The sequence below is a fragment of the Pagrus pagrus genome (assembly GCF_965226575.1).
Source record: "Pagrus pagrus genome assembly, chromosome: 18".
NCBI lineage: Eukaryota > Metazoa > Chordata > Actinopteri > Spariformes > Sparidae > Pagrus > Pagrus pagrus.
Genome location: NC_140202.1, coordinates 18,695,925 through 18,723,770, shown reverse-complemented (window position 1 = coordinate 18,723,770; position 27,846 = coordinate 18,695,925). Strand labels below are relative to the sequence as shown.

The window sequence follows — 27,846 nt, the reverse complement described above, 5'->3', positions numbered from 1 at the left end:
CTTCAGAAGCAGTCCACCATTTATAACTAAACAACTGTTTAACTATTCTTTTCTCTCTCGGTCTTGTCAGTGGTCAATGAAAAGAAATCTTCAGGTTTTACTGTGAGGCTGTAACCAACAATTTCAAAGTTACGATCAAACTCAGCCTCTTCTGATTTAAACTCTAACATCACTCATCTGAAACTATCTTAAGTTTATTTTTGTGCATTCGTATGAGGCAGTATTTGAATTTAGAAATATCCTATGCTCAAAGATCAACTGTTTCAGAGTGTCAGTGTTTGGCCAGGGCACAAATTAAAGTATTTTTCAGTGTGTAGTCTATACTTGCTAACGTGTTCACTTATTCAGCTTCATGTGAACATTTGTTTGTCAATTTGTCTCTAAATGATCTTCCCGACTTCCTATACTTCACGTTAGGATAAGCTCAAAACTCTATGACCCTAAAAATGAAAAAGCAGGTAAACAGAATTCTTGAAGGAAAGCTACAAATACATCTGTTCACATCTCCAGCTTTCTCCATCTCCCTATTTACCTTCACCTTAAAGCGTCACAACATGGATTTTCCACCAAACGCCGTATACAATAAGTCAGTCGACAAACACAGAGGGCAAGTTCAAAGCAGTTTTAATCGCATTATAAGTTTCCATACAGTCATTTACAAGTCTAAGCATTTCCATTGTTAAATTGCTGTTTTCATTCTTATCTTCTCCTTGCAGTGTCATCATGAATTAAACCGCAAACACAGACCATGAACACAAAGCCTGTTTCCTTCCTTACAAACCCATACAAATTTAAAATCCATGGTTAATTACATGTTAAAAGAATGAGTGGAATCCATTTTCCAGACCTTCTGGACCTTTTTGTTATGCAAGTTGCTGTAAAGTTCCTCACTATAATGAGGGCCAATCATCTCAGGATATCTCCACATAAAACAGACACGAACAGTTCTGAAGGCTTCTCTCTGCAGCCCTTCGATCTCTGCAGATCCTGATCGCTCAGGATGGACCTCAACACAAAGGCTTGCCGTGCCTCATGTTATTGGCGCAGGTTCGGCCCAGGTTGGCCCCCTCCAGGAGTAGATCGGAGAGTCGGTCCAGGCCGAGGCAGGTGGTGAGGGGGCAGACGAGTCCGTAGAGACCCCCTAAGGTGATGCTGAGGGGCCAGCCGATGACCAGCAGGACCACCAGCCAGATGATGCACCAGAAACATGAGCCGCAACTGGCCATCTTAGACTGGGAGGAAGAGAGGAAGATGTGAGTGGCTAATCAAAGTGGACATCAGTATGCTTTGCAAAGCCACTTCAGTTAAAGGGACAGTTCACCCCAAATTCAAAGACACATATTTTTCCCATACAAGCTAGCAAAGGGCTACAGTGAGAGTTAGCTGTTCAGCCAGTGGAAGTCTCTAGTGTGCACGCTCTGGGCCATACAAGATCTGGGTAATTTTACACCCAGGTTGAAATGTCCCTTTAAGCAGTAATACTGCTGACAGATTATTAGACTTCAGGAGGAAGTCTGGCAGACGAGCACTTTAAGACGTAGTTGACAGCACGTCAGTCACTACAATAGCATCAGAGTGTGGACCTGTGAGCAGCCGTGCCTCGTCAGTGATGATAGGAGATTATCAGATTGAAACGTGCCCTGTTGATGATCTGGATGTACTTGTCAGGATTAGGCAGTGGCCTTGACAAAGCACGATAAGCTGGCAACCTCAAGCAATAACAACCAGGCCTGTCTGCCCGTCGAGTTCAACAGGCCACCCACTTACACGGTGTTGAAGATCGGCGCTGGCACATTAGTCACTCACTAATAGCAGATCAGCAGAGATCATGCATAACTTTGGTAATGAGCATTACTTTATCTGTCAGCACTGGTAACAAACGGCAGCCCAGGAGTATGATGTGCTGCTATTTCGAGCTATAAAAATGCCTGTTGTTGATCCGTGATGAAAAACTGCTAATTGAAGAGCTGTGCAATGTGTTAACCCTCCCCACCTGATGATTTATGCAAAGAATAGTAGAAACATATGTGTGGACGGTCGCCACAGTGAAACATTGTTTTCTCCAAGAAATGCAATATTTAGCGAGGAGGAGCTTTTTCTGTGTGTGTGTGTTTTAAAATCCACCAGAAAAATCTACCCCGAGGCCCAGCCTTGAAGTTGAGATTGTAGAGCTGATGGTTTTGTGAGTGTGAAAGTGTTGTGTGCTGTCACACTGATTCCCAAGTCTGTTCTAGCTTTAAGACACAATGGTCAGATCCTTCCCCCCTCCAGGCACCACTGTCTTGACTCTGCGTAATGTGTAATTTCCTGTTGTGACACTACTGTCACGTAGGGTTGGGCAATAAATTACACATTCAACGCGAGTGTGTCCCACGGTGAATCCCGTGCTTTTGGGAAACGCCTTCGCAATAAAAAAAAACACATCAGCCACTGAAATTATTCTTAGGCCAGAATAAGTTTGCACAGCCAGGACAACTGGACTCTGACCTCTGTCGTAGCCTCAAACCTCAAATAAAACACTTCAGCTCTTTGCACTGTTCTTCTTTCTTCCTCCTGCATGTCATATATCTGGCTTTTTTACTTCTATTCTATTACAAACCCCTTTAAATTGCTAAATAATCACAAACATATAAATGTATAAATATAGCTCGAATTACAAAAGATCTAAAAAATGTAATGCTCCACAAAACACAGTCACTAACAGAAAACACACTCCTGTGCTCATGACCAAAAATTAAGTTTAACTGCATGCTGTTAGTCTCTGACATCTCAGCCAAGAGCAAAGGTTAGGAGTGCAAGCTTTGCAAAGTAACTATTAACCTAATGAATACCTGTCGTGTGATTATAAAAGACATGTTCACCTTCAGCAGAGAAACGTTCTGGAGGAACTGAGGTCCTGATCTCCGTCTTGCTCACAGCCTAGATCCTGCTCGAGACTTGCAGAAATGTTGTGTGCGAGCCGTAGCCACTTCCCACCAGTTAGCTCTAATTTACTACAATAAGGTACCACGGGCGACTGAATTCTCAAGAGGCCAGCTGGGAGAAAACAGAAAGTTAGTAAGTGGAAGGCTGAAGGGGAGGGAGGAAATTGCACAATGCAGACATTCATGTGACTCAGGAAAAAAGTATGCTCGCTGTCATGGGTTAGCAGAGGACTAATTAGTCATACATATGTGACATAAAAGTATATTTCGGTAATGCTCGTTCATGAGGTATTTCAGCATCATGTGCTACAGTATACTGCTCTTGTGGGCTCTGTGCCAAAACTAATTCGTAGGTGCAGCCTCAGCCGACAGATTATCTCCCTCATCTAACCTCCCATTCTAATCCTCTCCTCAGCCGACAGAAAGGCATAGTCTACTACTCCAAAACACTCCCTTCGACCCCGCGTGCCCCGCTCTCAGGAGATGGAAAAATAGACATTACATGGCTCCACACTTGACTGAATGCGGAAAATATGTCTCTCCACATCTATCAACACATGGTTCTCCATCAGGTCTTTTAGGCTGGCCCAGGCAAGAGCAGCTGTGCAGCTGACCTGTACTCCCAAGCCTGCCTGAGGTATGATGTAACAACGACCAACCTCTGGTGCATGATAATGAATGAATTTCCAGTCTGTGTTGTTGCCTGCAGGGCTGTGGACTGTGTTAACCTCCTCATTTTAAGAGGATTTATCATTAAATTGCCAAGACCGAGGTTTGAACTTGGTTTTTTGAAAGGCTGTTTTGATATTAACACAACTTTTAAGCTTCAAATTGTTTGCTTAAATTTGGTGATCAGACTTCAACCATGATGCCGCTGATATGAACTTATTTCCCAGAGAACTGCGCTGTTAACACTCCACAAAGTTATGAATGGCAGAGGATTTTATGGCTTCCTGGTTGAGTGACTGTGTACATCTAGAGGGTAAATTGAAATCCCCCAGCATGCACACTGGCCCTTGGGTGAAGTGAGTGACCTACAAATGCAGCTTAGTCGCAGCTTGTGTAGCTGGTATAGGCTGAGCCAATCAGATTTGAGTTGTACTTAAAGCAGAGGGGAAACAGATGAATGGATGGAAGTATCATGACAGAGGCAGCTTAAACATGTTGAGTATACACTGTGTTTGACTGTCAATGTGTGCGTGTGAGAGGGATGTAGATTAGAGTCTCTTAAAGAGTATTATAAGCTATAGTGGGTGCACTTATAGTAAAATATGTCACAGACAATGAAGGATTTCCATTTGTTTTAATAAAAAAAGTACTGATGGTTACAAAATCATATGTTCTAGAAAAAGAGTGAAACATTATCGCTGGGATCTTTTTGAGTAGAAAACAAATTCAGCATTACTGATCTGTTCTTGAGGGACGGTCCACTTGGTCCCCATAATAATTAAACAGCAGACGTACTGTACGTGGACACTACTGCTCCTGCTCTCCTCCACTTTCCTCCCCGTCACTGTCGCTGTCTCTGCCCGGATGCTCTGGCATCTTAGCATGTTCGGCTTTATCTGGACTTTCTTTCTCTTCACTGGTGTCCTCCGAGGTTGGCTCCGCTTTTGCTTCTCCTTCTGGGGTTTCCTGCTCCATGGGGGTTTCTTCCTGCGGTCCCTCAGATTTGGCCGGCGCTTTTTCGGCCACAGTATCTGTCTTGGTTTGTTGCGGAGGCAGAGCCAAATTCTGCTGTTGCTGCTAAAAAGGAAATGAAAAGAGGAAGGATTCAAAATATGGAGGAAGAATAAGTCCATCTTTATTTTAATGTATTTTGACTAAACAAACCCTCATTTTAAAATACACTGCGCCTTTCGAGGATGCCCCTTGTATCCCCAATCATGAAACTATCGCCTGTTAGTAATTAACCTGTTTTCTTTCTGTTTTTGGCTTCTAGAAATCCTGGCACATTCTACTGGGACAATATAGTGGATATACTGTCAAAACAAAGGCTTGCCGTCAGCCTTTTTCTTTAATTTAGCACAAGAGAGAATATATGAAACTGCATGCAGTGTAAAAATCACCTGAGTTCCTCTTTTTCTATGCTTGGCTTGTGGCCTGTTCATTCTCCACATGCTCATCTACAAGACTTCTCATACACCTGACCTATTTACTGTGCTGCATCAAAGTTTAAAGGTTAAAAATACCAAAATAGCGACTAGGACAAGATGTTGAGATTTCAAGACTTCAATGATGTTAAAGACAGAGGCTTGTTAATGTGCTAGTATAATGTAAAACATCACCTCTATGATACATCTGAGACAATTTCAAACAGGTAGATATTACTATGAGACAGTAACAGTATTGCACTGTTGCATGTTTTTAATGACACGCTAGTATATCTCTTTGACACGGTTTGTTTTTTTTACCTGTCTGTACTTCTGCGAGGTCTGGATCATGTGCATGTACATATTGTACACCAGGTTTGCCATCTCTGGCATGTTCTTGGTGATTTGGTCTTGCTGTCCAGAAGCATCTCTCTGAGTGAAGGAAGCAAAAAAAGACAAGATTATTTTGAATCAACACTGTGATGTGAAAGGAATGACAATGAAGAAGTATCCCTGTCTCGTTAGCAGTCGTAGTAAACTATTGATGTGATGCAATTGCGCAGTGAAATTACAATTCACCTGCCTGTTACTGGCTTGTTATTTAAAAGCAATTTCTCACTTTCTGCCTCCCGTGTTCGCTCCTCACGTAGCTTCAAAAGGAGTCGAGAGGATGCAGAGTTTGTAATTTGACAAGATTAGTATGCAGACAGTGTCTTACAGCCTAAACTGAGGACTGAGGCGAGCAGAATATTCAATCTGCTGGGCTGTTACCTCCTAAATACAGGGGTGATGCTCACAGAGGCCCTTTGGGCATCATGTCAAAGTGAATGCACTGACAGCTTCAGTACTGTAAAACTTAACTGTGTGTGGTTTTATTGCTGTAAAAACATCAGGGTATTAATGTGTTTCCCTGTGATTGAATGCGATTAGATATCAAGCTTTATTGTCTGTCCAATACTATCTATCAGTGCTGAGAATATGTCTACATGGAGCATTAGGCAGCAGTGTAATCCTTTATTTTTATAACTGCTTCTGAATCAGCACTGTGAAGTGGCTTGTGAAAGTTCTGATCGAGTGTTACCAGACAAAAATCTGATTTTAATCTGCATCTGCGTGTAAGCAGCAGGGGTTTACTAACTCCAGATAGACGGGCTAAGCAGGGGCCGCATGTGTGTGCCCAAAAGAGCTGTCCCCCATGGGGATGAACACTCTAGAGTCGGAGAAAGTGTCAGAGGCTGTGGGGTATTTTAGACACCCCTGTTGCCACACACACGCCAGTCAGCGAGACACAGTGACCAGACAACAGTCGTCTCATGCTGGCCTGGCGGGATATGGGAGAGTAGTTTTGCCTTCTGACCTTCTAGGGTTAATTATAGCCAGGCCCGTGTTTCCCATGTTTGCAGATGGCCCCTGCAGAATGCCGTTAACAGACCGGGGGCCTATGGGTAAAGCTGCAGTAACAGTTGGGACCAGTGAGGACCCAAGTGGAATGAAGATGCCATTCAGAATATAGAGGCAGGATTAGGGAAAGTCAGGGGGCAGTGGCAGCAGTGACGTGGAAGGATGTTGGAGGGTGCAACAGTTATATGTGAAATTCTTATCAGAAAATTCAGAGCTTGAGAGCTTCATTATCAGCCGAATTCAATGGAGAAGAGGATTACTGAGCTTTAAGAAACTGATGTGTGCATACTGTACATACAGGCTGTTCCTGGCTGTAGTACTCGTGCGGTCTGATGTGCAGCTGCAGAGGTCTGGCGGTGAGCTGGTTGAAGGCGGGAGTCAGCTCGAAGCAGTTCTGGAACAGCGACACCCTGGCAAAGATGTACAGACCCAGCCTGGCTCTTGACATGGCTACCACCAGACGCCTCACATCCCTGTGGAGCGAGAGGAAAAAAATTGAAAATTGGTTTGACACAAGGGGGGGAAAAAAATCAAAGAAGTGGCAGGGGTGTGGGAGGAAACTGTGAAATTGTAAGAGGAGAAGAAATCGTGTGTAGGGGCAAAAACAAATACTGAAGTAAAGGGATCAAAGTGAAAGGATCAAGGAAAGATTGTAAAGGAAGGGAAAAGGCAGTGTGGTGTAGGAGGAGAGGGGTTTAGTGAAGGATTTAGTAAAGCAGCAATAGGTGAGGGGGAAAAAATCTAAAAGACAAGAGAGAAATAAAAGACTGAAAGGCAAAGGGCAGTGATAAACAAGGCAGACAAAGAGAAGGAAAGGTGGGAGAGTACAAGAGAGGGCAGAGAAGCAACTTTCCCTCGCCATCCAGTAGAATTAAGAGATTAGAGGCAGAGGAGTCATTTCCCACAGAATGGAGGAAACCTGCTTGGCTGGCTGTAGTCGCCAAAGTGGTTGTTTACCTGACACGTTTAAGAGGAATACCACTAAATGAATGCTGAATGCACATCCACATGTTGTTAAAGTTGCATATGTTATGCTTGATAGCAGAAGGGAGGAAATTCACTGACAGCTTCTAAAAGCCAAAAAAAAAAAAATGTGTTCTTTCACAAAGTGAGACAATAAAAAAAGACTGAGGGGGCATCCTCAACCAATTTTAGCAAGTCATAAATCTTCATATTGTGTTTTTAAGGTGGCAACCAAATGGAGCTGTGCAAAATGTAGCAATTTAGCTGGACAATAAATCTCAGAGACAAAAGCATTCTGGCTTATTGAGAGCACAGACGATGGAAGAGTATATGAGGGGGAAGAAGGGTTTGGCTGATTCAAGCAGCTCTGATGATACTAAAAACTGTTTGGTTTGATGCAGAAGAATTTGGCACTCGCCCATGCTTATATGCAACACACATCAACACATATTCACGTTGAAATGCAGCCAAAAAATGTGGAATACGTCCACCTGAGCACTTCATGAGATTAAGAGGATTAATCCTTGCAATATGCATGATGAGTTCCATGAATATGTAGAAGGAAAAAAAGGCTTATAGAAACCATTGTGCAGGGTTTATACCATGGGTTTATGTAAAATTACTGCACATTTCAAAAACTTGAAACCTGAACATTTCCACAGAGACAAACTACACTGACCTGCAGCCAATGAGCACAGAGCTGTAGAAGAGATGAACCAATCGGGAAGCATTATAGCCTGTGGACATGGCACTACTGAGAGACGCCCACCTGGGCTGTGCGGTGACATGGCAGAGCAAAGTGGACAAATACCGTTTGTGTGTGTGTGTTCCCACGTGTGTGTACATGTCAGAGTGCGTCTGGATCTGTGCTTCCCTGTCAAAGAGTGTGCTCCTGCATGTGACCGTGCCTGTGTGTATCAGCAGGAATGCTTCTCCTGTCAAAGCAAGGGTCAGCTCGTCATATGGTCAGCTGCCCTCCCCTGTGGTTGTCACGGCAGCAGACTGCCATGAGGAGGGATGCAGGAAGAGGGGAAAGTGCAGGAGGAGGAGGATTGTAAGGTAGGACTCAGTGGTGCACCTCAGTGATCCCAGTTAAAGAAAAACACAGCGGACAGCACAAGAATTTCCCATGAACCACTGCTCTTTCACCCACTAAGCAGACCATTCAGTAGTGTCAGGGGACACCAATATGTGAATGAATATTAAGGCAAAGACAAACTATGAACAACGGCATTAAAATGACATTTTGTGTTTTTTTAATTGCTCTATTTTCTAAAGGGGGAGTGGGCCGATTTAACGTTTTATTTTTGTGGCTCCTGGTTAATGTCAGTGGGGGCTGAGGACTACAGGTTTGATGTGGAGTAAGAAAGATGTGAGCTCATCAGATGTCTGTAGCCCGCTCCTCATTTCTGTTTGAGGCTTGGTATTCATAGCAACAACAGCCAATAGTAGCATAACACACCCCACTGCCTGACCTAACTGTCGATGGCTGAGTCGCATTGTGGGTAATGTAGGCGCTGGTTTTTGAGAAGGAAGAAGAAGAAGAAGAAGAAAAAACACATTCACTGTATATAAAGATGGGCGACATGACTTTTTTCTGTTAAGTTTGGTTTTAATTACCAAGGAGGTAATGTTTTTGTCCGTGTCCTTTTGTTTATTTGTTGGTTGGTTGGTTTGTCAGCAGGATTACACAAAAACTACTGAACGGGTTTCCACAAAATCTTTTTTTAACATCTTTTAACATTTAATTGCAATTTGATGCAGATCCAAATAAAAATCCGGATCTAGTGGATATAATATTATTTGTCTGATATTGAACAAAGCTTGATTGACTAAAAGGGGATTGTTGGGCCTTGGTGGAGGTATGCGCTCTACTTTGTTATTTGATTCTCTTCACAGCTGAGCCCTGTTGACTGAGTTGGGTGGGTGTATTGGCGGGACTTCGATACCATGACTCCTGCGCTCAAATTCACATCCCCAGCACAAGACGGCAGCGCTCATATGCAGGATATTTTGGTTTCATTTTTGTACAGTGGGGGGATGTGGAGACACGTCATCCATCTTTATACAGTCTATAGAAAAAGATGATATCTCTGGTTCTTCTGTATTGATACTACAACTGGAGTTGTATCACACTGTCAAAGGGACAATCTTTGGCAATCTTTCTGCTTTGAGTGGCCTGTGTGTAGGGCAGTGTGCAATATCCAGTGTAAGACCAGATCAAATAAGTGATATCGAGAGGAGAGCAGGAGCTGCCAGCAAGATAAACTACCCCTCTCTAGGCCCGCTGCACTTCTTATTCCCAGCTACATCAATTCACTGCTTTATCTGTGAGATGAGGAAAGAACAAAATCAAGTTTTTGACCGTTTTCTCTGCCATGACCACGCTCGAGGATGGCGTGTAGAGGCTTGTGGGTTCATGTATTTAGCTACAAAAGGAATGACTTCTTATTCGCGGTGGGGATCCAATTTGCAGCCTGTCCAGTGAGATGGTGGGTGAGTGCACTGGCAGTGCAGCTGTGATAAAGCTGTGAGCGGTGCAATTCCAACAGCAGCTACTGTACATCACAGCCAGAGGCCGGCACAGCAAGTCTAAGTACTGTGGAAAAGTTCGGCCTCAATTGTCTGGTATTAAAACATGCAGCGTATTAAGTGTGAAGAGCCCGTCAGGATCTCACGGCAGCCGAGGAGTGAAAGGCCATTTCACTACAAATCAATTCAGTCAAATGAAGGAGGGGGCGAGAGTTTGGAGGAGAGGGAGCAGAGAGATAAGGACTAAGAAGAGAGGCCAGGAGGAAGTATAGTTGAGCAGACAGCAATGGGACATGGAATGAAAAGACATAAAACCTACTGCTGCACTTTGGTTAGCCATCATGCCTCTTAATGACTGTTATATGGTATGCCTTTGATCAGAACAGGGCTCTTTGTTTAACAGTCTCAGCCCAATCATCATAGCACAAAAGCTTCTCTTAACCAGGACAAAAAAGTAGAGTCAGCTCCACACACTCCTGTCCTGAAGCACTCTTTATCCTCCCTGCCTCACATTAAGCTCATACATACTTCAAGGCAGCGACTCTGTTGTGTTCTTTTTTCCTTTAGCAAACTTCGTTCAGTAGTTACACACGACAAAATGAGAACGCCTCCCGAGAGCAGCTGTCTCAAGAGAGTTAAGTGCCTACAATTTTTGCTGTTGCGTCCTCAGAGGAAGTGCATCTAGGGTGTCATACACAAGTATATTTGTAGAAGAATAGCTGGTGAAGGTGTCCACTTTTGGGTGAGCCGATTTTTTTCTGCTTGGCAGGCGTTGAAGTAATTACCTCAGGTGTCCCACGGCTTTGGTGCGGACCAGTGAGAGGATGATGTAGTCGTTCTGCTGACCCTGGAACCTGTCCACTGTTGTCACCTGCACAGACACACAAACATACTCAATGTTGATCAAAGAAACCTCACAAATATACACATGAATGTCGAAGATATGCTAACTAAGCTATAGCAGCTGATGTATTCTGCAAAGCAAATGTGCATTTTTGGGTAGGTGGGGGGGATTTAGCTGAAATGTTGAGAAACACGAGTGTGAACGCTTTCCGTCTTAAATTCTTTTCTATTTATTTTTGAGTGAGATGAACGATGGTGCCTGTGTTTTCTTGTTATTGCCGTTATCGCTGTGGGCCACATGGGAAGCCAGCTGGGCTAATACGGCTTAGAGGGCATTTGCTACCACTAGCCTCTTACCTGGGCCCCTGAGACTTGGGGGGCCGAGGTACTGGGGGCCACGCTGCTCGACTGGATCAAAGATTACTTCACGGAGACGGGGAACGGCGGAGAAGTGACTCTCTGTGGGATTTTCTTCTTTTTTTCAAAGCAAAAGGAAACTCATGTCAGCCAATTTGCTTTTATACCCTGGTAATCCTGTCTTGCTGAGAAGCGTGCTCATTCCTGTACATGAGGAAGAGAGCTGTGTTTTGACTTTGTCACTGCTGGTACACCTTACATAATAGAGGCAACATACTGCACTTACACTTGGAACTTGATACAAAACAAGGAAATTGAGATGCAACCATGGAAAAACTGTAGTGGAGGTGTACAGTCTGCTCCTAACAGAGTTTCCGTTATCAGGTAATTAATGACATTACCAACATATTTAAATCTCTCCAGTCATAATGTCCACTGACGATAATTCCCTTGTGTTCACACGGTGTCAGGAGAGCTCAGAGGTTGTTTTTTTTTGTATCTTTTGGGATTGAAAAGTGGTTTTATCTTCCCTTTTGTGTCTCAACCTGTCTGTAGCAGCGAGCCATGGAGGTGGCCACCTCCACTCTTAGGTGTAATGTACTGTAGTTAGTCTCTCTTCACCCTTGTTGACTGCTGACTGGAGGGGAAATGTACTTTACCTCATGAATGTACAGAAAGCAAAGGGGGAAAGACTGGAGGGTGCTGTGTGGAAGTGCTATGTCCCATTCATGCTCAAGTCAAACGTTAATGTTTAACTCCAACAGCCGTGGTATGCATGCACACGCATGTTTGCACAAATGTCACATACACAGTGAGTGCTGCATACAGTCAGAGCCTGAGCTAGACACAAACACAGACAGACACACTCAGAGCTTGCTGCTGCAAGTGATGTTATAGCTAATGTACAGTAAGGTTGTAAGTGTTGAATAAACACAGACAATCTTGCAGCCAAACTCAACCAAGGGCAGAAATATGCACTGCTTTCTGTATAAACACGGGCAAAATTTGAATTGTATTAAAGTGGAATGATTCTGGACAAAGACAGTTGATTCAGTCGTTAATATCGACGCTTTGGGTTGGTTTCGTGGCATCAGTAGTCTCCATGAATAGGTTTTAACCGCACCATGCGGATATAGAGGCGACATGCTAAGAAATCCAAAGCCCAGCAGAAAAGGTTGCCCTTTCCTCTATGGATCAATTCTCTACAGAGGATCAATAGGACATCAGCTAACATCAAGAGGCCACACAGACCCAAGGCTACTGCAACCGACCTATGAACCAGCCATGCTAAATAAATCATTCTGTGGTCACGGTTACCTCCTTTTAGCTAATGTAACTTTCAGTCATCCTGCCAAATCCCTACAAAACTCAAACCACAAAAGGTTGTGGTACCAGGTTAGGAGTGTGGGAAGAGTGTGCAAAAGTGCAAAAGAGGCAGAGATGGGGAAAATGATGTAGTAGACCAATATTTATTTAAATCTCCCTGTTGCTATGTAGAACAGGTGCAGCACCTAAGGCAACAATATGTCGGTTCTGCAATAGCATGAGGTGTCACGGGCTGTATGTTCAAATCAAATGTTAACAGCCGTGGTATGCATGCACACACATGTTCACACAAACGTGACATACACAGTCCCACTCCAGGAGACCCATTGCTAAAGTAGGCTATGACTGTATGAAACTGCATGGTTTGAACCCAAACAGTGCAACTTGTTTAGCAGAGAAGGAGTGCCTAAGTGAGGGAGCTATTCTTAGCCCACAGACAGTGACAACAAAGCCCAGATACAGAATCTCCCCCAGGCGTAGCATTTTGCATGGTGTTTAGTTATTTATGAGAAATCTTCCAGGGAGTGAATTACAGAGGTCATGTCATTGTGGCACATGCATGTCTGTGGATACAAGGAAGCACACGAAGACACGCAGAATATGCTGCGAGCCAAATACACAGTTTATTGCTAATAGAAGCTATTTGAACCGACTATTTCTTCCATCTTGCCCTCCTTCTCCTCATTGTCACGAAGACAATAACACAAAGACTCTCAGTTGATGGTCAAGTGAGGTTCTCTCCCTTCTTTCTTTCTTTCTTTTTTGTTACCCACTCTGTCCACCCTGCAGTGTCTTATTCACAGCAATTAAGCCCTGGAATGTGCAAAAGTCAGACGATCGGATTATTCTGTTTTTCACAAAAGACTCTCTGGGATGGCTGCGTTAGCAGTGTAATGTCTCATTTCCTGTGCCTTCATATTCACATGTGTCTCAGGATTTCATATCTGTCTTGTAAAAAAGATACACAGGGACATGTAAAGAAGATGCTTTCCTATCGATGTCAACATATCTGTCTGTAAGATATTCCTGGTTGCGGGCACACAGAAAGATAAAGAGGCTGCTGCGCTCAGAAAATGAAGGAAATGCACTGGAGGGATGGGGAAAATGTCTATTTATGGAAAAGCTTGAGAGGGATGCAGACGTTGGACTTAAAACTTAAACAGTCACACCTTTCCCTTCTCAATCATCCCTCCTTGACTCTGTTGATGTGCATCCCAACTAACTGGAGAGAGATAAAAACATTGTTTACATGAGTCACAATTCCAACACTGTTTTGTTAAAATGCAGCACACAACAGAGGGGGAAACTCTAAAGGACTCAAATTCACAGAATAAACTAAAGAACAAACATCATTAAAGATGCATAAGTTTGTAAAAGCATGCATACAGTATGTATACTACCGGTTGTTTGAGATTCAGTGAACATCTTAAGCTGGGGTATTTATGTGCAATATGTTTATTTTGGCTGGTGAGAACTAGCCTTCCTCTCCTTTTCTGTCTAATTAAAGTAATCGCAGTAAAATGGACTGACTGTTGACATCTGCTGGGTTTTAGCCATTGTGGCATATTGTCAGACACGCTGTGGACCCAAAGCTCAGCGCCATGACCTTTTAGCTGCTCAGCATTTCTCACAGGAGCGCCTCTTTCTTTTCCAGCTCTCCGCCTCTCTGGCCATCTTTCTTCTCAGCAAATCTAACAGCCTGTCACCCAAGTCACTTTATTACTGGGCTTGCATACTGACTAAGGCCACGAGCACAATGAATGACACTCTGTCTTCACATTGCGAGACATTTAACATGACCAAGCACAATTTCTGGCAAGCTGTCAGAACATGACATAAATTTGACGACAAAGCAACAAGGTAGCCTTGCACAGCACAAAATACAGACACAACAACAGAGTATCATTAAACTCTCCAAGCCGGCAGGTGATAGAATTAACCACACACAAAGACAGGGGAAGGATTCACTGCCTGGCTTGTTTGTGAGACAATAAATAAACAGCCTTTGTTGAAAGATAAGTCTGGTGTCAAAACCAAAACCCAATAATAAAATGGTCAATGATACAGCTTTTTTTGTTTTTAACTGTGCTATAGACTGCCATTTTGTGAAAAAACTCTGAAAACATGTTTGTGAGCCCGATGTTGCACTGGATTACATGTTCCATCATTACTGAACATGGATACTATCATACTGTAGATATATCAGTAATGCTGTATATAATCATCCGAGACCGCTTCCAGCAGTCGCTGAACGGCCCCAAAAGTCCTCATCGGACAATATAATGCTGAAATTTTCATGGCCGGTGGGGAAAACCACCACTCACACAACACAAATAACCAAAAACACAATTGATCACAACATAAGTGGAGGTATGGCAGCCCTCTGCCCCATGGCACAATGACACTCCTCCAGACTGGTGATGTGCCATTTTCAGTCAAATATTGCAACTTTTTCTGGCATGCATAAACAGTCTGGTATTGTAAAGTGTCTGAAAAGCCTAAAGAACAGAGATTAGAGAAAGGTGAGAGAATGTGGGTAGGGGAAAGCATAACCTGAGGCTACCGGATAAAAGCATTTAGCAGTGCAAACAGAAAACGGATGGAAAACTGTGCCAACGGGCTGCTGACTTAACAGTGTAAAAGAAGGAAAGAGGGCTTAGAGACAAGAGGAGTTGGGGGGAAACACTGTGGGCTGGATGAAGACAATCCAAAGGTATCTATCAGGCATGAACATAGCACTGAGTTTACACCCACTCTCACAGTATGCACATTTAAATCCTTTCCTCGAACATATTCACACACTCTTACACACACCTCAGTGAGTTTGATTTACAGAGGTATGCAGATGGCTGGTATGTGAACGGTTGCGGACAGAGGGCACAGAGTGTCCTGCTCTATTTGGGTCTTATGACCTGCAGCATTCTTGATGGTCTCATGATTTGATGGAGCAGGACAATGAAGGCCAGAGTAAAAAAAAAAAGAACAGTCTTTTGCTTTGCCTAAAACACTGGAAAGGTAAAAGAAAGTTCACAAGCTGCTCATTAATTTTCCACCCCGCAAGAGTCATGCAGATCCACAAAATTAAAAGGGTAAGGGCAGCTGGAAAAACTTGGGAGTCAAAATGTACAAAACCTACTTAAAATTGCACAGGGAGGGAGAGAAGAGTGTGTGTTTGTGGTAACAGTAATGCCTTTGGAGAATTTAGAGCTGTGAATTTACTCTCTAAGTGCAACAGAGGATAGAAGGCTCGTGCACCGACTCTAGCCAACATCTGAAGGTGTGAAGAAACCGTGTTGGTGTGCATGTTATGTGTGTTAAGTATGTTCCTACTGAAACTTATCCCAGCCCTCTACTTATATAGGAGGTGAAAACATGTCTGTTGGGTCTGTGGTTCCTTCCTGACAGGGAGAGAAGAAATGTGTCACCCTCAAGTGATGTTAGGAGAGTGCACAGTTCATGCATATGGGAGCTGGTGTGTCTCAGGATTAGAATGCTCCATGAAATGTGTAAATGCCCACACGTCATGAATACACTTTAACTAGCTTGATCCTTCAGACTGAATTTCCATTTTGTTAAATCCTGTTTGAATCGCTAAACAAACTGGAGATGCGCTTGCCTGGATGGTGATTCACCAGAACCTTGAACCAGAATATGTGTGAAGCTCCTTTTCAGGTGTATTAAAGACAATTTCTTGCAGCACAATGAAGATTAAACAAAGCTAGACTTTATACTTGCAGCTCAGACTGCCAAGCAAACGCTGTGATATAATGTACAGTAGATTTATGCTGATGTGATATTTGTTTGATAGTACATTTACATACCATTATCTGTCATCCTACAAGGTGATGCATTAGCACAACTCAGCTTGCAGAGTCAGATTCCTCACTTTGCATATGTTTTTCTAATCCTGCTTTACAATAATGATAATTTATAAAAACAATAATGCAATCTGTGTGTAAAGTTCACCGTGTCCTTACCTTGTTGGGCTGACCAAAGAAGGGGTTGCCAGCACAACGCTGGTTGATGACGTCTCTGATCAGGTGTTTTTGCCCATTGTAGGTGGTGAGGATGCTGATGCGGTCAGAAGGGTAGCCCAGCAGACGCATGTACATGTACAAAGCCACTGAATACTCCGCCTCTGCCAGGTTCTTCACAAGAAGAGAGAGAAAGGGAAGGGATTTGGATTATTAAATTTTAAATATACAATATTTAATATTACAATATATTTTTTTGCATAAACATTCAACAGAAGCTCATTGTCCGCAATTCCTACTATTACAGTTAAGGCACCCAAACACTGTCACAAAAAATTACCTTCAAATGCCAGTAATACTCCATCGTAAGACTCTGCTGACAGTCCTTCAACAACTGTGCTCATTTATACAGGACAGGCACAACAAACTGACTGACATGCACATGGGAAGGCACACTGCAGCAGAGCTAAAGCACTTGATCATATTTTCCTACATTCTTTAGACTGAGTATGGACACATATCTGCAGAACACTTCTATAGCATTAGTTGTTGTGTTGATCTGAGCTACCAGGCCACATCGAAAAACAAAACCGCAACTTGAGACTGTGGATATTTGTGTGATGGTTTCTGTCTCTGTTTCAGAACCATTACACCCCCGGACAAAGCTTAATTACCCAAATACATATGTGTCTCTTCCTATCAGCACACCCAGGGCTGTGTACTGTGTTTGACACCTTGCTGTTCACATTCTCTTGTACTTTAACATATTACTGTTGCCTGTAAAGTGTTTAAATTTTCAGACAGATAAAAGCCCACTCATTCACGCATGAGTAGCCAGCTGATTTGGGTTGGAATTAATTGCCTCAGATGGAGCCCAACACCACCACTTGCCAGGCCGGGACAAAATGTCCCAATGTAGGATTCCCTGCATAGAAGCGAGGAGGGTAAATGGCATATTTGAACTGTTACTTTGATATTCATTAAGTGGGGAATAGCTGATTGTGTTTTTGGAAGTGTGAGAAGGCTGCATCATCAGAAATTTCATTACTCTGTCTGATGGCAGAATGTTATAATATTGTAGCAGCATTACCACATTTACATTTTAACTCAGAAAGGCAAGATTTTTAGGGTAGTTTTGTGATTTTATGCAAAGATGATTGTAGCAGGAGCATACACACACACACACACACACCCTCACAGAGACAGACAGACAGATAGAGAGAAACAGTGTCCTAAACATGTAAACATACCCATTTGCTATATTTATTGATCTCTCATCTCCAATTCCAGGCCCCCCAGGACAACATCACAAGAGCGTGACCTCAAAATCTGCCTAAATGTGAAGGCTACCATTGCATTCATTATTTACCCACTTTACAATAAACAAATTCCTCTGCATGTGCATGTGCATCCTGACTCCAAGGCTACACTCTGCCCTTCAAATGTGACCAAAAAAAAAGAAAAAACAGAAAGAAAAAAAGCCAACAGTATGCATTATTCATCCAGTTTCAATTAAGCCCGGACTGCAGCCTCACATCTTTGATAATAATTTATGCAGCTTCATCAACAGTTCCTGATCCAGCTGCACTGGAGTCAACACATCAAAAACAGTGACAGCCTTTGTTCTTCCTCCCTTGTTACCTGTCTCCAAATGGCACAGATTCATAACTTTAATGACCGCACCAGGTTTTTACTGATAGAAATGTTACATTCACGTTTGGCTACATAAGGTATGAGAAGGGGTTTTGAAAGGGGAAATATTCAACATTATCTGAAAAAGGTTGAAAACCACAATGCCAAAATGTCTGTATGTCAGTGAAAAGGTGATTTTTGCTGTCATATCCTGTCCCAACATCATGTTTCACAAGGAACTACACAAAATAAACACCATACAAATAGCCATCATTACTGTTTCTGTAAGCCCTTTATTTCAGTTGAATACATAGAAGAATACTAATCAGAGAGCTTTACAGTTTGGCTGCAGAGAAAAATATATATGCAAGACTCTCACACACTCACACGAGGAGTAATATCTAAGTAGACATGTGGTTGGCATTTCCAGCCTACCTCATATGCATATTTAACATAAACGTGATCTAATGCCCTAACATCCCAGAGAACCCATTACAGTTTGAGCCTATTGCCTCGAGGCTACATGAGGACTGGAGAGGATGGAGGGATGAACCAGGGAAGGAGAAGAGACAGAAGGTGAGAGAGGCTCACACATAGTGGTGTAGATACAAACACATAAGTGTTTATAAGACACGTAAATCTAGACTACCTGTGAGTGAAGCCCACACTGCTTTTTGCTTTTATGTAATTTAAAATGTAGCTTGTGAAGCAGAAAAGCTGAGACTAACAAGCCTAGTGGCTGAGAAAAGCCATTTTCTAACAACAGAAGATGTGGATTTAGATAAGCATCTTACCCTTTATGAGCCATTTGCCAACTTGGGAACTAGTATCAATGGGCCGAGACTCAATATGGAAAGTGCTTTAACAAATGCAATAGTATGACAGAGTGCACGTACATGAGTTTTTTTTTTTTTTATAAGATGGGTGTACAGTTTCTTTGTAAGTGCAAAGCTGAGCTGTGGCAGTGTTTGTTCAGCTGTGACAGGCATTCAGCATGCACTGGATACAATTGCTTCTCTAGTGTCCAATTTATCCCTTCTGGGTCTTAGGAAAGTGCACACATGTGGGTGAGAGTGTGTGTGCATGCGCGTAAAGCATAGTGAGTGATACTGGCAATTCCCTTGAGGAGCCTGAAAATGGCAACAGGCAAATGGAGTTGAGGTTCATGTGACCTGCCGCCTCGAGAAGCGCACATGGTCCGGATTTAAGAACAATAAGAGGCTTCAGGGACAAGATCATGCACAGCGCTGAGGGCTGCAGTAACATCCATGAAGCACTGATATATGTTCATTGGCCATGCAGCTTTTAAACAAATCAGTGTCTGAATGGATGTATTAACCAATTAGCACATACTTACTCACTTTAGCCTTTGAGCTGACTTTTTGAAGACCAGAGGCTCCATTGTGTCCTTGCAGTTGGTGTGTTTATTGCGAAATCTATGTGTTATCCCTAACAACTACTCTGGAAGTAGCTTCCTTCCTTGAATTAAAAGGAAACAGCTTTATAGAACGACTAAACAATCACGTAAAAGTAACTGATTGCATGTTAATTTCCCAACAGTTCAGAATTTAAAATGATACCGCTATACTCGGTGGTTTTGCATCCACTTATGGCAGTTACATTTTGGCTCCTGTGCTGGTGTGGTGCCAAAGTAAACACCCCTATCAACCCTGCCCCCACCCACGCACAGTCTTGAGTGCCTCAGCAATGTCATGATGAAACACAATCTGGCTCCTGGTGTGAAGGACAAACCCACTGGTTTGTGCTGGTCTGTGAAGCCAGTGTTAGCTGCAGACTAGGCAGGGTTATGAATATATCATATGGACTGGTAGCTAAACCATTAACATTTAACAATGAATGAAGTGCTGTGCAACAGCCAATTCAGAGGAAATGGAGGCAGGGGAGGAATATGGGTCTCTGCTCTGGTGGAATTAAGTGTGCATGAGTGTGTATCTGTGTAAAGTAGTTTATAAATTGTGCTTGGAAGCTGCCACACATTGTTCCAACATTGTGTTTGTACCTGTAGTTACAGTTGAAAGCATTTCTTCTGTTAGGATTCAATTCCTTGTTTTGTTATAGCTTTTTGTTTTACAATACATTAACAGCTTTTATTTCATGGACATCACTCATTTTAGTTGATATTCTGTCATAGCAAAAGATTAAATGTGTGATATGGAAGCAGACACAGAAACAGTTGTGCTGTGAGTGTATTTGTGACCTGTGGTGTGTACTACCACTGACCTGGTAGAAGTAAGGGTTGGGCTCGGATTCTCCCACCCCATTGAAGTCTTCCACGTTAATTAGCTGGAAGTCAAAGGTCAGGCCAGGGTTGGGCACCTGGAACTCAGGCAGTTGCTGGACATGAGGCAGGTTCCCCAGGTGTTTGTAGCGCCAGTTGTACAGGTTACACAAGCTGTGGGACAAAAACACAATAGGTCACACTGTTGTTATGTTCTTTCTATGAAGAGAAAGTACCAATCATTAATACCACAAAATTAGCATGGGTTTTCAGGCATGGGTAAAGCCACTACAAAGAGGCGATTGACTCTTTTCCCCTATCAGTAGACAAAGCTGGCTTTCTTTTTTTCTTGTCTGTCACATTCAACGCCACAAATGCGTTGCACACCAGGAAATAAAGAAAGTAGCATGGAAGTCAGTGAAAATGTCATGGTGGTAACAGTACTTTTTAATATCTTTTACTTCAGTCTCTCTTGCAAACTCAACGCAGATTAAACGATGTTTGAGCACTGCTTGAACGGAGAAGGATGAAAACCTATTTCTGTGCCAACATCAGGGACTTCAACGTACATTATAGCATTGTAAAGGGGCGAAAATTAGCTTGTCCACACGGGTGTCATGTTGCCATCACTGCCGATCGGAGCTGAAGCCAATATTACTACTGCAGAGTCATTTGACCTGGGAATAAATGATGGTTGTATCCTTTACCTCTGAAGACAATACCCAGATGTTGGTATGAGAGGTATAAGAAACTGCATCCTTTGTGAAATTAAGCTGGTGACCTACCTCGCACGTGCACGGCCCTGTGCATCCAGATCTATGGTGGGTACTCCCAGGCGCACAAATCGGGTGAAGAGTGACTGCTCCATGTTGGAGTACTTCTGGAAGGCCATGTTCTTGATAACAGGTGGCAACTGGTGATGGTCTCCAATCATGATCCAACGCTTCAGCCTGCTGTAGCCATCCTCTGGGTTCTGTAGAGAGGGGAAGACAGAAAAAATATGTAAACCACTACTTCATGTTCAACTTTATTCAATTTGGTTTTGTCTAATGACTTGACAATATTATAAACTGTACATGAAATCAGATTTTTAGCAGAAAATAACATTTAAATCCAGGTGGGCAGTGAATCATGAGGGGCAAGTACAGTTTTTTACTCATACTGTATCTATGTCTGGCTGCCAGATTTTGCTAATAAGATGTGGTTTATTTGGAGCATGACCTAAGACAAATCTGATCTAGCAACAATTGTAAGCCAAGATCTGATTTAATCACTCTGATTACTGATAAAGGTTGAATGGCTGCATAATGAAAGGGAAGGGGAGGAGGAGGAATAAACTGTTTCACAGTGACGTATACCTGGCAGAAGGCTCTGACTGTGGCTCACTAGAGAAGAGATAAAGAGAGGAGCTCTGGCGAGGTTGTTAGATGGGCTGATGTGCTTAATGATCTCATCTGTAAACAGACATTAGCACTATCTCGGACAATTAGGCACAACTACCAAGGACAAGCACCATTACTGTGTTTGGAGCCCATCAGTCAGACCTTAACAGAGAAAGTCAGGTGGTAGAAGACCGAGTCGTGAGTTATGGATTAAACTAGGCCTGATGTCGGAAATTACGACTGTGCTCAGGCCTGGCAGTGAGTTTCCAGCCAGGGCGTGGCTGTAGTTTTTCAATAATCAAGATTAACTGATAACATTTTCAGTCCTAGCCCAAAGCCTGCATATTAGTTAAGTTAAAATCTTAAGGCTTACCTGCAACAGGAGAGGGATGAAGGTCTCGATCTCCAGAATCTGAGCAGCTTCCTCCATCAGGATGTTGTCATACTAATAAAGAGAATCATCATTTTAAAAGAAGTACTTACAGTAACTGCGGTGAATACAAGCGTAACCGTGCCTGTTATTTTTATGTCAACTGATAAGAGTCTACCTTAAATCCCAGCTCGACCAGGTCATGACGTTTGAGCGCAGCATGCGTGCAGGTCATTGCAATGATTTTGGCTTCCTTGACTAACAGATACTTGGAGCGGTCCAGTCCACTCCTCAGCAGCTCAAACGCCCGAAACTCCTGCCAGAGTAGACAAGAGAGGAGGTGAGGGTCAGAAGAAATGTTTTATGAACAGACTGGGAACACAAATAGGAAAAAGAAATACAAAAAACTCCCACAGGCAATTAAAACAACTTCTATAATGACCTTTGTAAAGATTTCTATACATGTGAAAGAAGTTTTCATTCATGTTTTATGCAGTGGGGTTGTGAGGGGAAACTAAAATCGCATACTGACAAAATGATGGATGATAACTGTCAAAGATGATGGATAACATGATTATCTAAGGTGAAATAATCACACCTCTAAAGAGGCACAGTTCAATTATTAGGTACACAACCAATACATCTTTGTGTCCACCCACATTTCAAAAGTATAATATAATATTTGAAAAACTCAAAGGTTTAACCCTCTAATAACTCAAACTGCCTCTACTTTTGATTCCCTGGAGATGCTTCATGACTCCAAAGGTGATTGGCATCTTACCCACCTTTTAATTAAACATATTATCAACATATTCCCATGATGAAGTGATATAGAAGCCAGTCAGTCACAGGGCTGCTCTGCAGAGAGTATACTGGTTTTAGTTTGCTGTTCAATAACTGCAGCTTTAAGAGCACTTGAGCTCAGATTTTCTTACAAGCGTTATACTGGAGTGGAAAGTTTAGGAGCTGGGTTTACACTAAATATGAATCAGTTCACTTCAGAGAGCCGATATCATGGCACTATGAAAAACAGGCTAGGGGGGAAGCGCAGAGGGGAAATATGGGTAAGCAGGCGTGCTATTTCAGGCTGCCACACTAGATGTGTAGGGGTAAAGAAGGGGGAAAAGAGAGAGAGGATGGGAGAAGTAGACTCGGACAGCACTGGGGTATAAATTTTTGATGTGTTACTATTTCAGCATTAATATTAAACCGATCAAAACATGCAATATTGATGAGATCTATTTTTAACCCCCGTGGCTCCAGAGCGGTGGACGGGTGAAATCAAGACGGTAAGAATTCATGGACACTGAGAAGAGAGGCAATAACAAAAAGAAGTAAACAGCGGTGAAGATGTGGTGGGACTGCAGTGGAGAAACAGGATATGTCTGTACAGGAGGAACCCAGGAGGCACATTGTGTATCTGTCTGTCGAGCAATAAATTCTAAGGATATTCCTGTGACAGCTTATTCCAAACTGCTTTTACATTTGAAAAGGCAGACAGATAAGCAAATTCAGCAGAATGCTACTTTGTCTACCCTGCACCACAGACAGCAATACCTCTTAATGGGTGTACAGATTTCACTGCAGCATGGGTGAGGCTGAGGGAGGAGGGAGAGGTGCTGTGATGCAGTGATACAGAGGCCAGCCGGATAAATCAAGGTCACCACACGTGTTGGGATATTACCTCCAGCCAATAACTTCTTTATTGCTTTTCTGAGACCTTCTTGGTGTTCCCATAAATCTGGGATGTTATTGTTATCCCTATAGAAATACTCGATGAGCTGAGGAGGAACCATAACACATTCAGGTGTGTGTTTGTGAGTGTGAAAAAGAGTGACAGAAAGAGAGTAAAAAAGATAAGTGGTAATGGCCTCCATCACTTTGTTATATCTCTTATCTTTTCAAAGGGGTCAGCAATCATATCCACAAATAAACAGCACATGTGCTGTCAAGTATCTTATGTAATGATTCACTCTATCAGCTGAAGCAAAGAGACAGATGATGACTACAACTCAGAGAGATGCAGAGTGGCAGAAGAGCTGCTTATAAGCAGCCATATCCACACAAACATGGTTAATGATCGGTACCTATCACTGTTAATGTTCAACAACCTGCCACTGTGGTGGCCAGGAAGGCACAATTACTTGTTCATGGGAGATTGTACGACACCTGGGCACACAGCTGGTCATTAAATATAGCCGATGTAGCCTCTTTGTGTGTGTGTGTGTGTGTGTGTGTGTGTGTGTGCGCGTGCTTCTGTACATGTAATTTGTTGCTGAACGCATTTTAATCTAAAGCATGTTGGAATTAACTAAAATGACATGTAGTCTTTAAATAAAATGACCTTGCTTTACTGCACTAAAATAACCTCCTTAGATCCCACTGGGTGTTGCTAAGCAGTGAGGGAACTAGTGCACTCTGTGTGTGTGTGTGTGTGTGTGTGTGTGTGTGTGTGTGTGTGTGTGTGTGTGTTGTGTGTGTGTGTGTGTGTGTGTGAGAGAGAGAGAGAGAGAGAGAGAGAGAGAGAGACACTCTTACCTCCAGCTGGGTAAATATTTTCTTGATGTGGCGGTAGCAGCCCTCTGCGATGTCCATGTCCTCTTCGTATGAGCGGCCCTTGAACACGGGCTGGGGGGCGTTCGAGAAGTACTTGTGGAAGGGAAAGTGTGCAGCCACAGCTTCCACCTCCACCTCCTTGCCCTGTTTGGGCCTTACTTTACTCATGTACTCTTCCCAGCGAGATATCACCTGTAGTGGGCGGGAAGAGAGCAGACAGTCAGTATTTTTTCAAATACTAAGGGGCTGTTATAGTCTGCGTTTAGTGTAGGCCTATGCCAGAGAATCCCACACATCCTTGAGGGTTGTATGAATTTGCGGTTCTATGTGTTGATGCCCGTCTCACAGTGGGTGTTCTGCATGGCTCACAACCTAAATGATGCATTCTCTGTTTTTTCCCTGTAATTATTTGACAAAACACGAGCAAAAACACATTACACACAAAGGGACAAATGAGAACTGATAGCTTCTCTTGTACAAAGGTGCCCCTGCTGAGCACCTAATAAACCAGCTTCCACCAAACAGCAGGGCAGTCTGGTTCTATAAATACTGTACCCCTGTGGAAAAACAACTTAAAGGATAACATTAATGAAAGTGCTAGAGGACTTAGCTTAATTATGTGTTAAGTATCTGTCTGTATGGGCTATTAAGACCCCCCATCCAAACCATAAGTATGTCTATGTGTGTATATTATCATTGATCACAGAGTAGTCTGCTCATGCTCAGACACAACACGCTAACAATTTCTTGACATTTGCATCCTCAAATGTCACAGAAATGTGTGGAGATTGGATTCTCAAACCCAACCTTCATTTCAACTACGGTGTGTGTTTGTGTGTGAGAGAGAGAAAGAGAGAAGTGACAGACTTCTGGCAAGGTGCAAAAATGGCAGCATGAATATCTTCAAACATGAACTCAGATAACAGGGCCACTGTATAGTGTTTGTTATGGCTTTGTCTCGCCATACAACTATCTGCTATGGGATATAGTCTGAGCTATGACCACCTTTAAAAACTATGTTACTGGCATCTTTACACTGTTTTATATGTCTAAAATTACTGGTGTGATGTGATGTGTTACTTAAGTGAAAGAAGACGAAAATGTTAGATATTAACTCGAGCTGCTCATTACACCAAAGATAGACAGCTAGACCCTGCACGTCTTTATTTAGTGGTATTTCTCCTGTTGCCTGAGAGGACGGTGATAATTAGGTGACAGGAATGAACACCAAGGGTTGAGACAGTTTCTTGTTATTTGCAGTTTATGGAAAAAGAGCAGTAGGTCTGGGAGATGGAAATTGTATTACTGTCTGGATATGATTGGCATGAATATTTCATTTGCACATCGCAAAGAAACACAGTTAGGGCTAGTTATAGTCTTACCTGATAGAGGTAGAAGTGTCCAGCCGTCTCACAGGTGTAAGAAACATCTCCAGGGACATCCAAGCTCTCCTGTAACCTCCCCACCTCTCTGAGGAGCTCCAGTCGTCTGGCTAGGACATAGTTTACCCTGCCATATCTGGAGACAGACAGACAGCACAGCATAGTTAGTCTACAATTCAAACAGTTTACCTTTTTATAAAGGAACAAACTGTTAAAATGATCACAAGCAATTGTCGAGTAACACAGGTTAAGAATGATAGACTGGATAATCATGAGGAAGATGCAACCAACTCCTGATATGTGAATATCTAAACATGGACTGAAATAAGCATAATTGTTAGGATATGTTGATCTGAGGAAATATATTTCACCAACACATGGAGGAAGATACAGATCATGGTCTCATTAATTCAAAAAGACACTGACTCTATGAAGGCTGCTACTCTTATGTATTATTCAACTTCTGATGCACTGAGATTGACTCTCGCCTGCTCCTGCGCTCCAGTTTCAGCTTCAACAAGAACCAACTGGTGTCACAACCCCGGCCTACATGCTGGTTTGCCAAACCAGACAGAGACTTTTAACAAACTGCTGCCTATAACTAGAGTCACTGCCTTATGGTTGTATGCCTCCACGCACCAGTCAAGTTGCAGTAATCACATATGAGTTGTTGAGAAATTGCCAAATTTGGGTTTTGTGAGGTCACAGTGACGTTGACCTTTGACCACCACAAATCTATTCAGATCATGCTTGAGGCCAAGTGGCTGTTTGTGCCAAATTTTGAAGAAATTCCCTCAAAGCGTTCTTGACATTTCGTGATGGACGGACAACCTGAAAACATAATATTGTGTCTTCTTATTGTGTGATTCAGACTTTGATAAACAGAAGAGTCAATCTTGGTCTGTTGGTTGTTATGTGATTGTGGTTAAATTACCACAGCTGTGCCTGTGCCCTTGGCTGAAAGGAAGTGTATTTAAAAGTAAATTATACTGTAAATATGACACAATGGAGCACAAAGGTTTAAAGCGGGCAATGACTGACCTTGACTGTACACAAAAAGTGTTAAAGTTCTATCATGTGTCCTATTGTGGAGCCAAACAATGCTGCTTAAAAGCAATTATCAGGTGGCAACAAAAAAAGCAGCATGTACAGGAAGACAGGAAGTGGGAGGGGTCACAGGGTAATACTAGAGGTGAACACTATTTTTAGACCCTCTGCAAAGATTCTCAGTCAGCAGATGACTCAAAGACAATCACAGTGCTCTGCCTGCTTGGCCTGAATAAAATTAAATAAAAATGGGGAGTGACCTTGCTTCCCAGGATGACAAACCTGTGAAGCATTCAGCTGCTGAGACAGAAAACCCAGAATAGACACACAGGTGTGAACAGTAGCATTTATCGAGAGGACTAGATTTTTTCAAAATGATTGAACCTGAATGAGGATGCTGCATTTTATGTCTACCAAGAGCAAAAGTAACATTTTTTTGAGAGAAACATTTAATCTAGAACCTATGGCACACATATAGACTTTCCACAAAATTATAGCAGCCGACTTGCACTCTCAAAATCTCGTTAAAACAGCACAAAATCCATCCTGAAGTGTAGGGAGGCATTGTTAATTGATGGTGCTGTAGCTTTCCCTTTGTTAAGCATTCTGAGGAGCACTGCCTTCCACTTTGTCATCTCATATACAGTGTTAATTAAAACTCTCTGGCTCTCTCCTCTCGCTGGTGTCAGTGGGGTGGAAGGAGTGTGGAGTCTGCATGTTGTTATGAGGCAGGCGGGAACATATTCAATGCTGCTAGCTACAGCTCTTTCTTTTAAGTCTGTGTTGCTGCATAATTTAGGATTGTAACAGACTGCTTCCATGTGC

The 27,846-nt window shown here is 42.7% G+C and overlaps 1 protein-coding gene and 1 long non-coding RNA gene across 2 annotated transcripts in view; both read right to left on the bottom strand.

The window, feature by feature from the left end:
* Window positions 1-607: 607 nt before the first annotated feature.
* Window positions 608-3,246, bottom strand: LOC311274435. Its single transcript, XR_014624762.1, has 2 exons — window positions 2,862-3,246; window positions 608-1,232 (listed from the first exon to the last, which is right to left on the bottom strand). It is a non-coding gene; the product is annotated as an uncharacterized lncRNA (long non-coding RNA).
* A 964-nt stretch (window positions 3,247-4,210) lies between these two features.
* aqr (aquarius intron-binding spliceosomal factor) overlaps window positions 4,211-27,846 on the bottom strand; it is a 49,154-nt gene continuing 25,518 nt past the window's right edge. The window contains exons 26-36 of the mRNA XM_084381666.1: window positions 25,975-26,110; window positions 24,575-24,784; window positions 22,215-22,352; window positions 22,040-22,111; window positions 21,070-21,257; window positions 20,287-20,458; window positions 16,417-16,587; window positions 10,699-10,784; window positions 6,717-6,891; window positions 5,339-5,449; window positions 4,211-4,670 (exon numbers count right to left, since the gene is read on the bottom strand). Of these exons, the coding sequence (XP_084237792.1) occupies window positions 4,401-4,670; window positions 5,339-5,449; window positions 6,717-6,891; window positions 10,699-10,784; window positions 16,417-16,587; window positions 20,287-20,458; window positions 21,070-21,257; window positions 22,040-22,111; window positions 22,215-22,352; window positions 24,575-24,784; window positions 25,975-26,110 (1,729 nt within the window). The 3' untranslated portion in view covers window positions 4,211-4,400. The remainder of the gene's footprint in view (window positions 4,671-5,338; window positions 5,450-6,716; window positions 6,892-10,698; window positions 10,785-16,416; window positions 16,588-20,286; window positions 20,459-21,069; window positions 21,258-22,039; window positions 22,112-22,214; window positions 22,353-24,574; window positions 24,785-25,974; window positions 26,111-27,846) is intronic.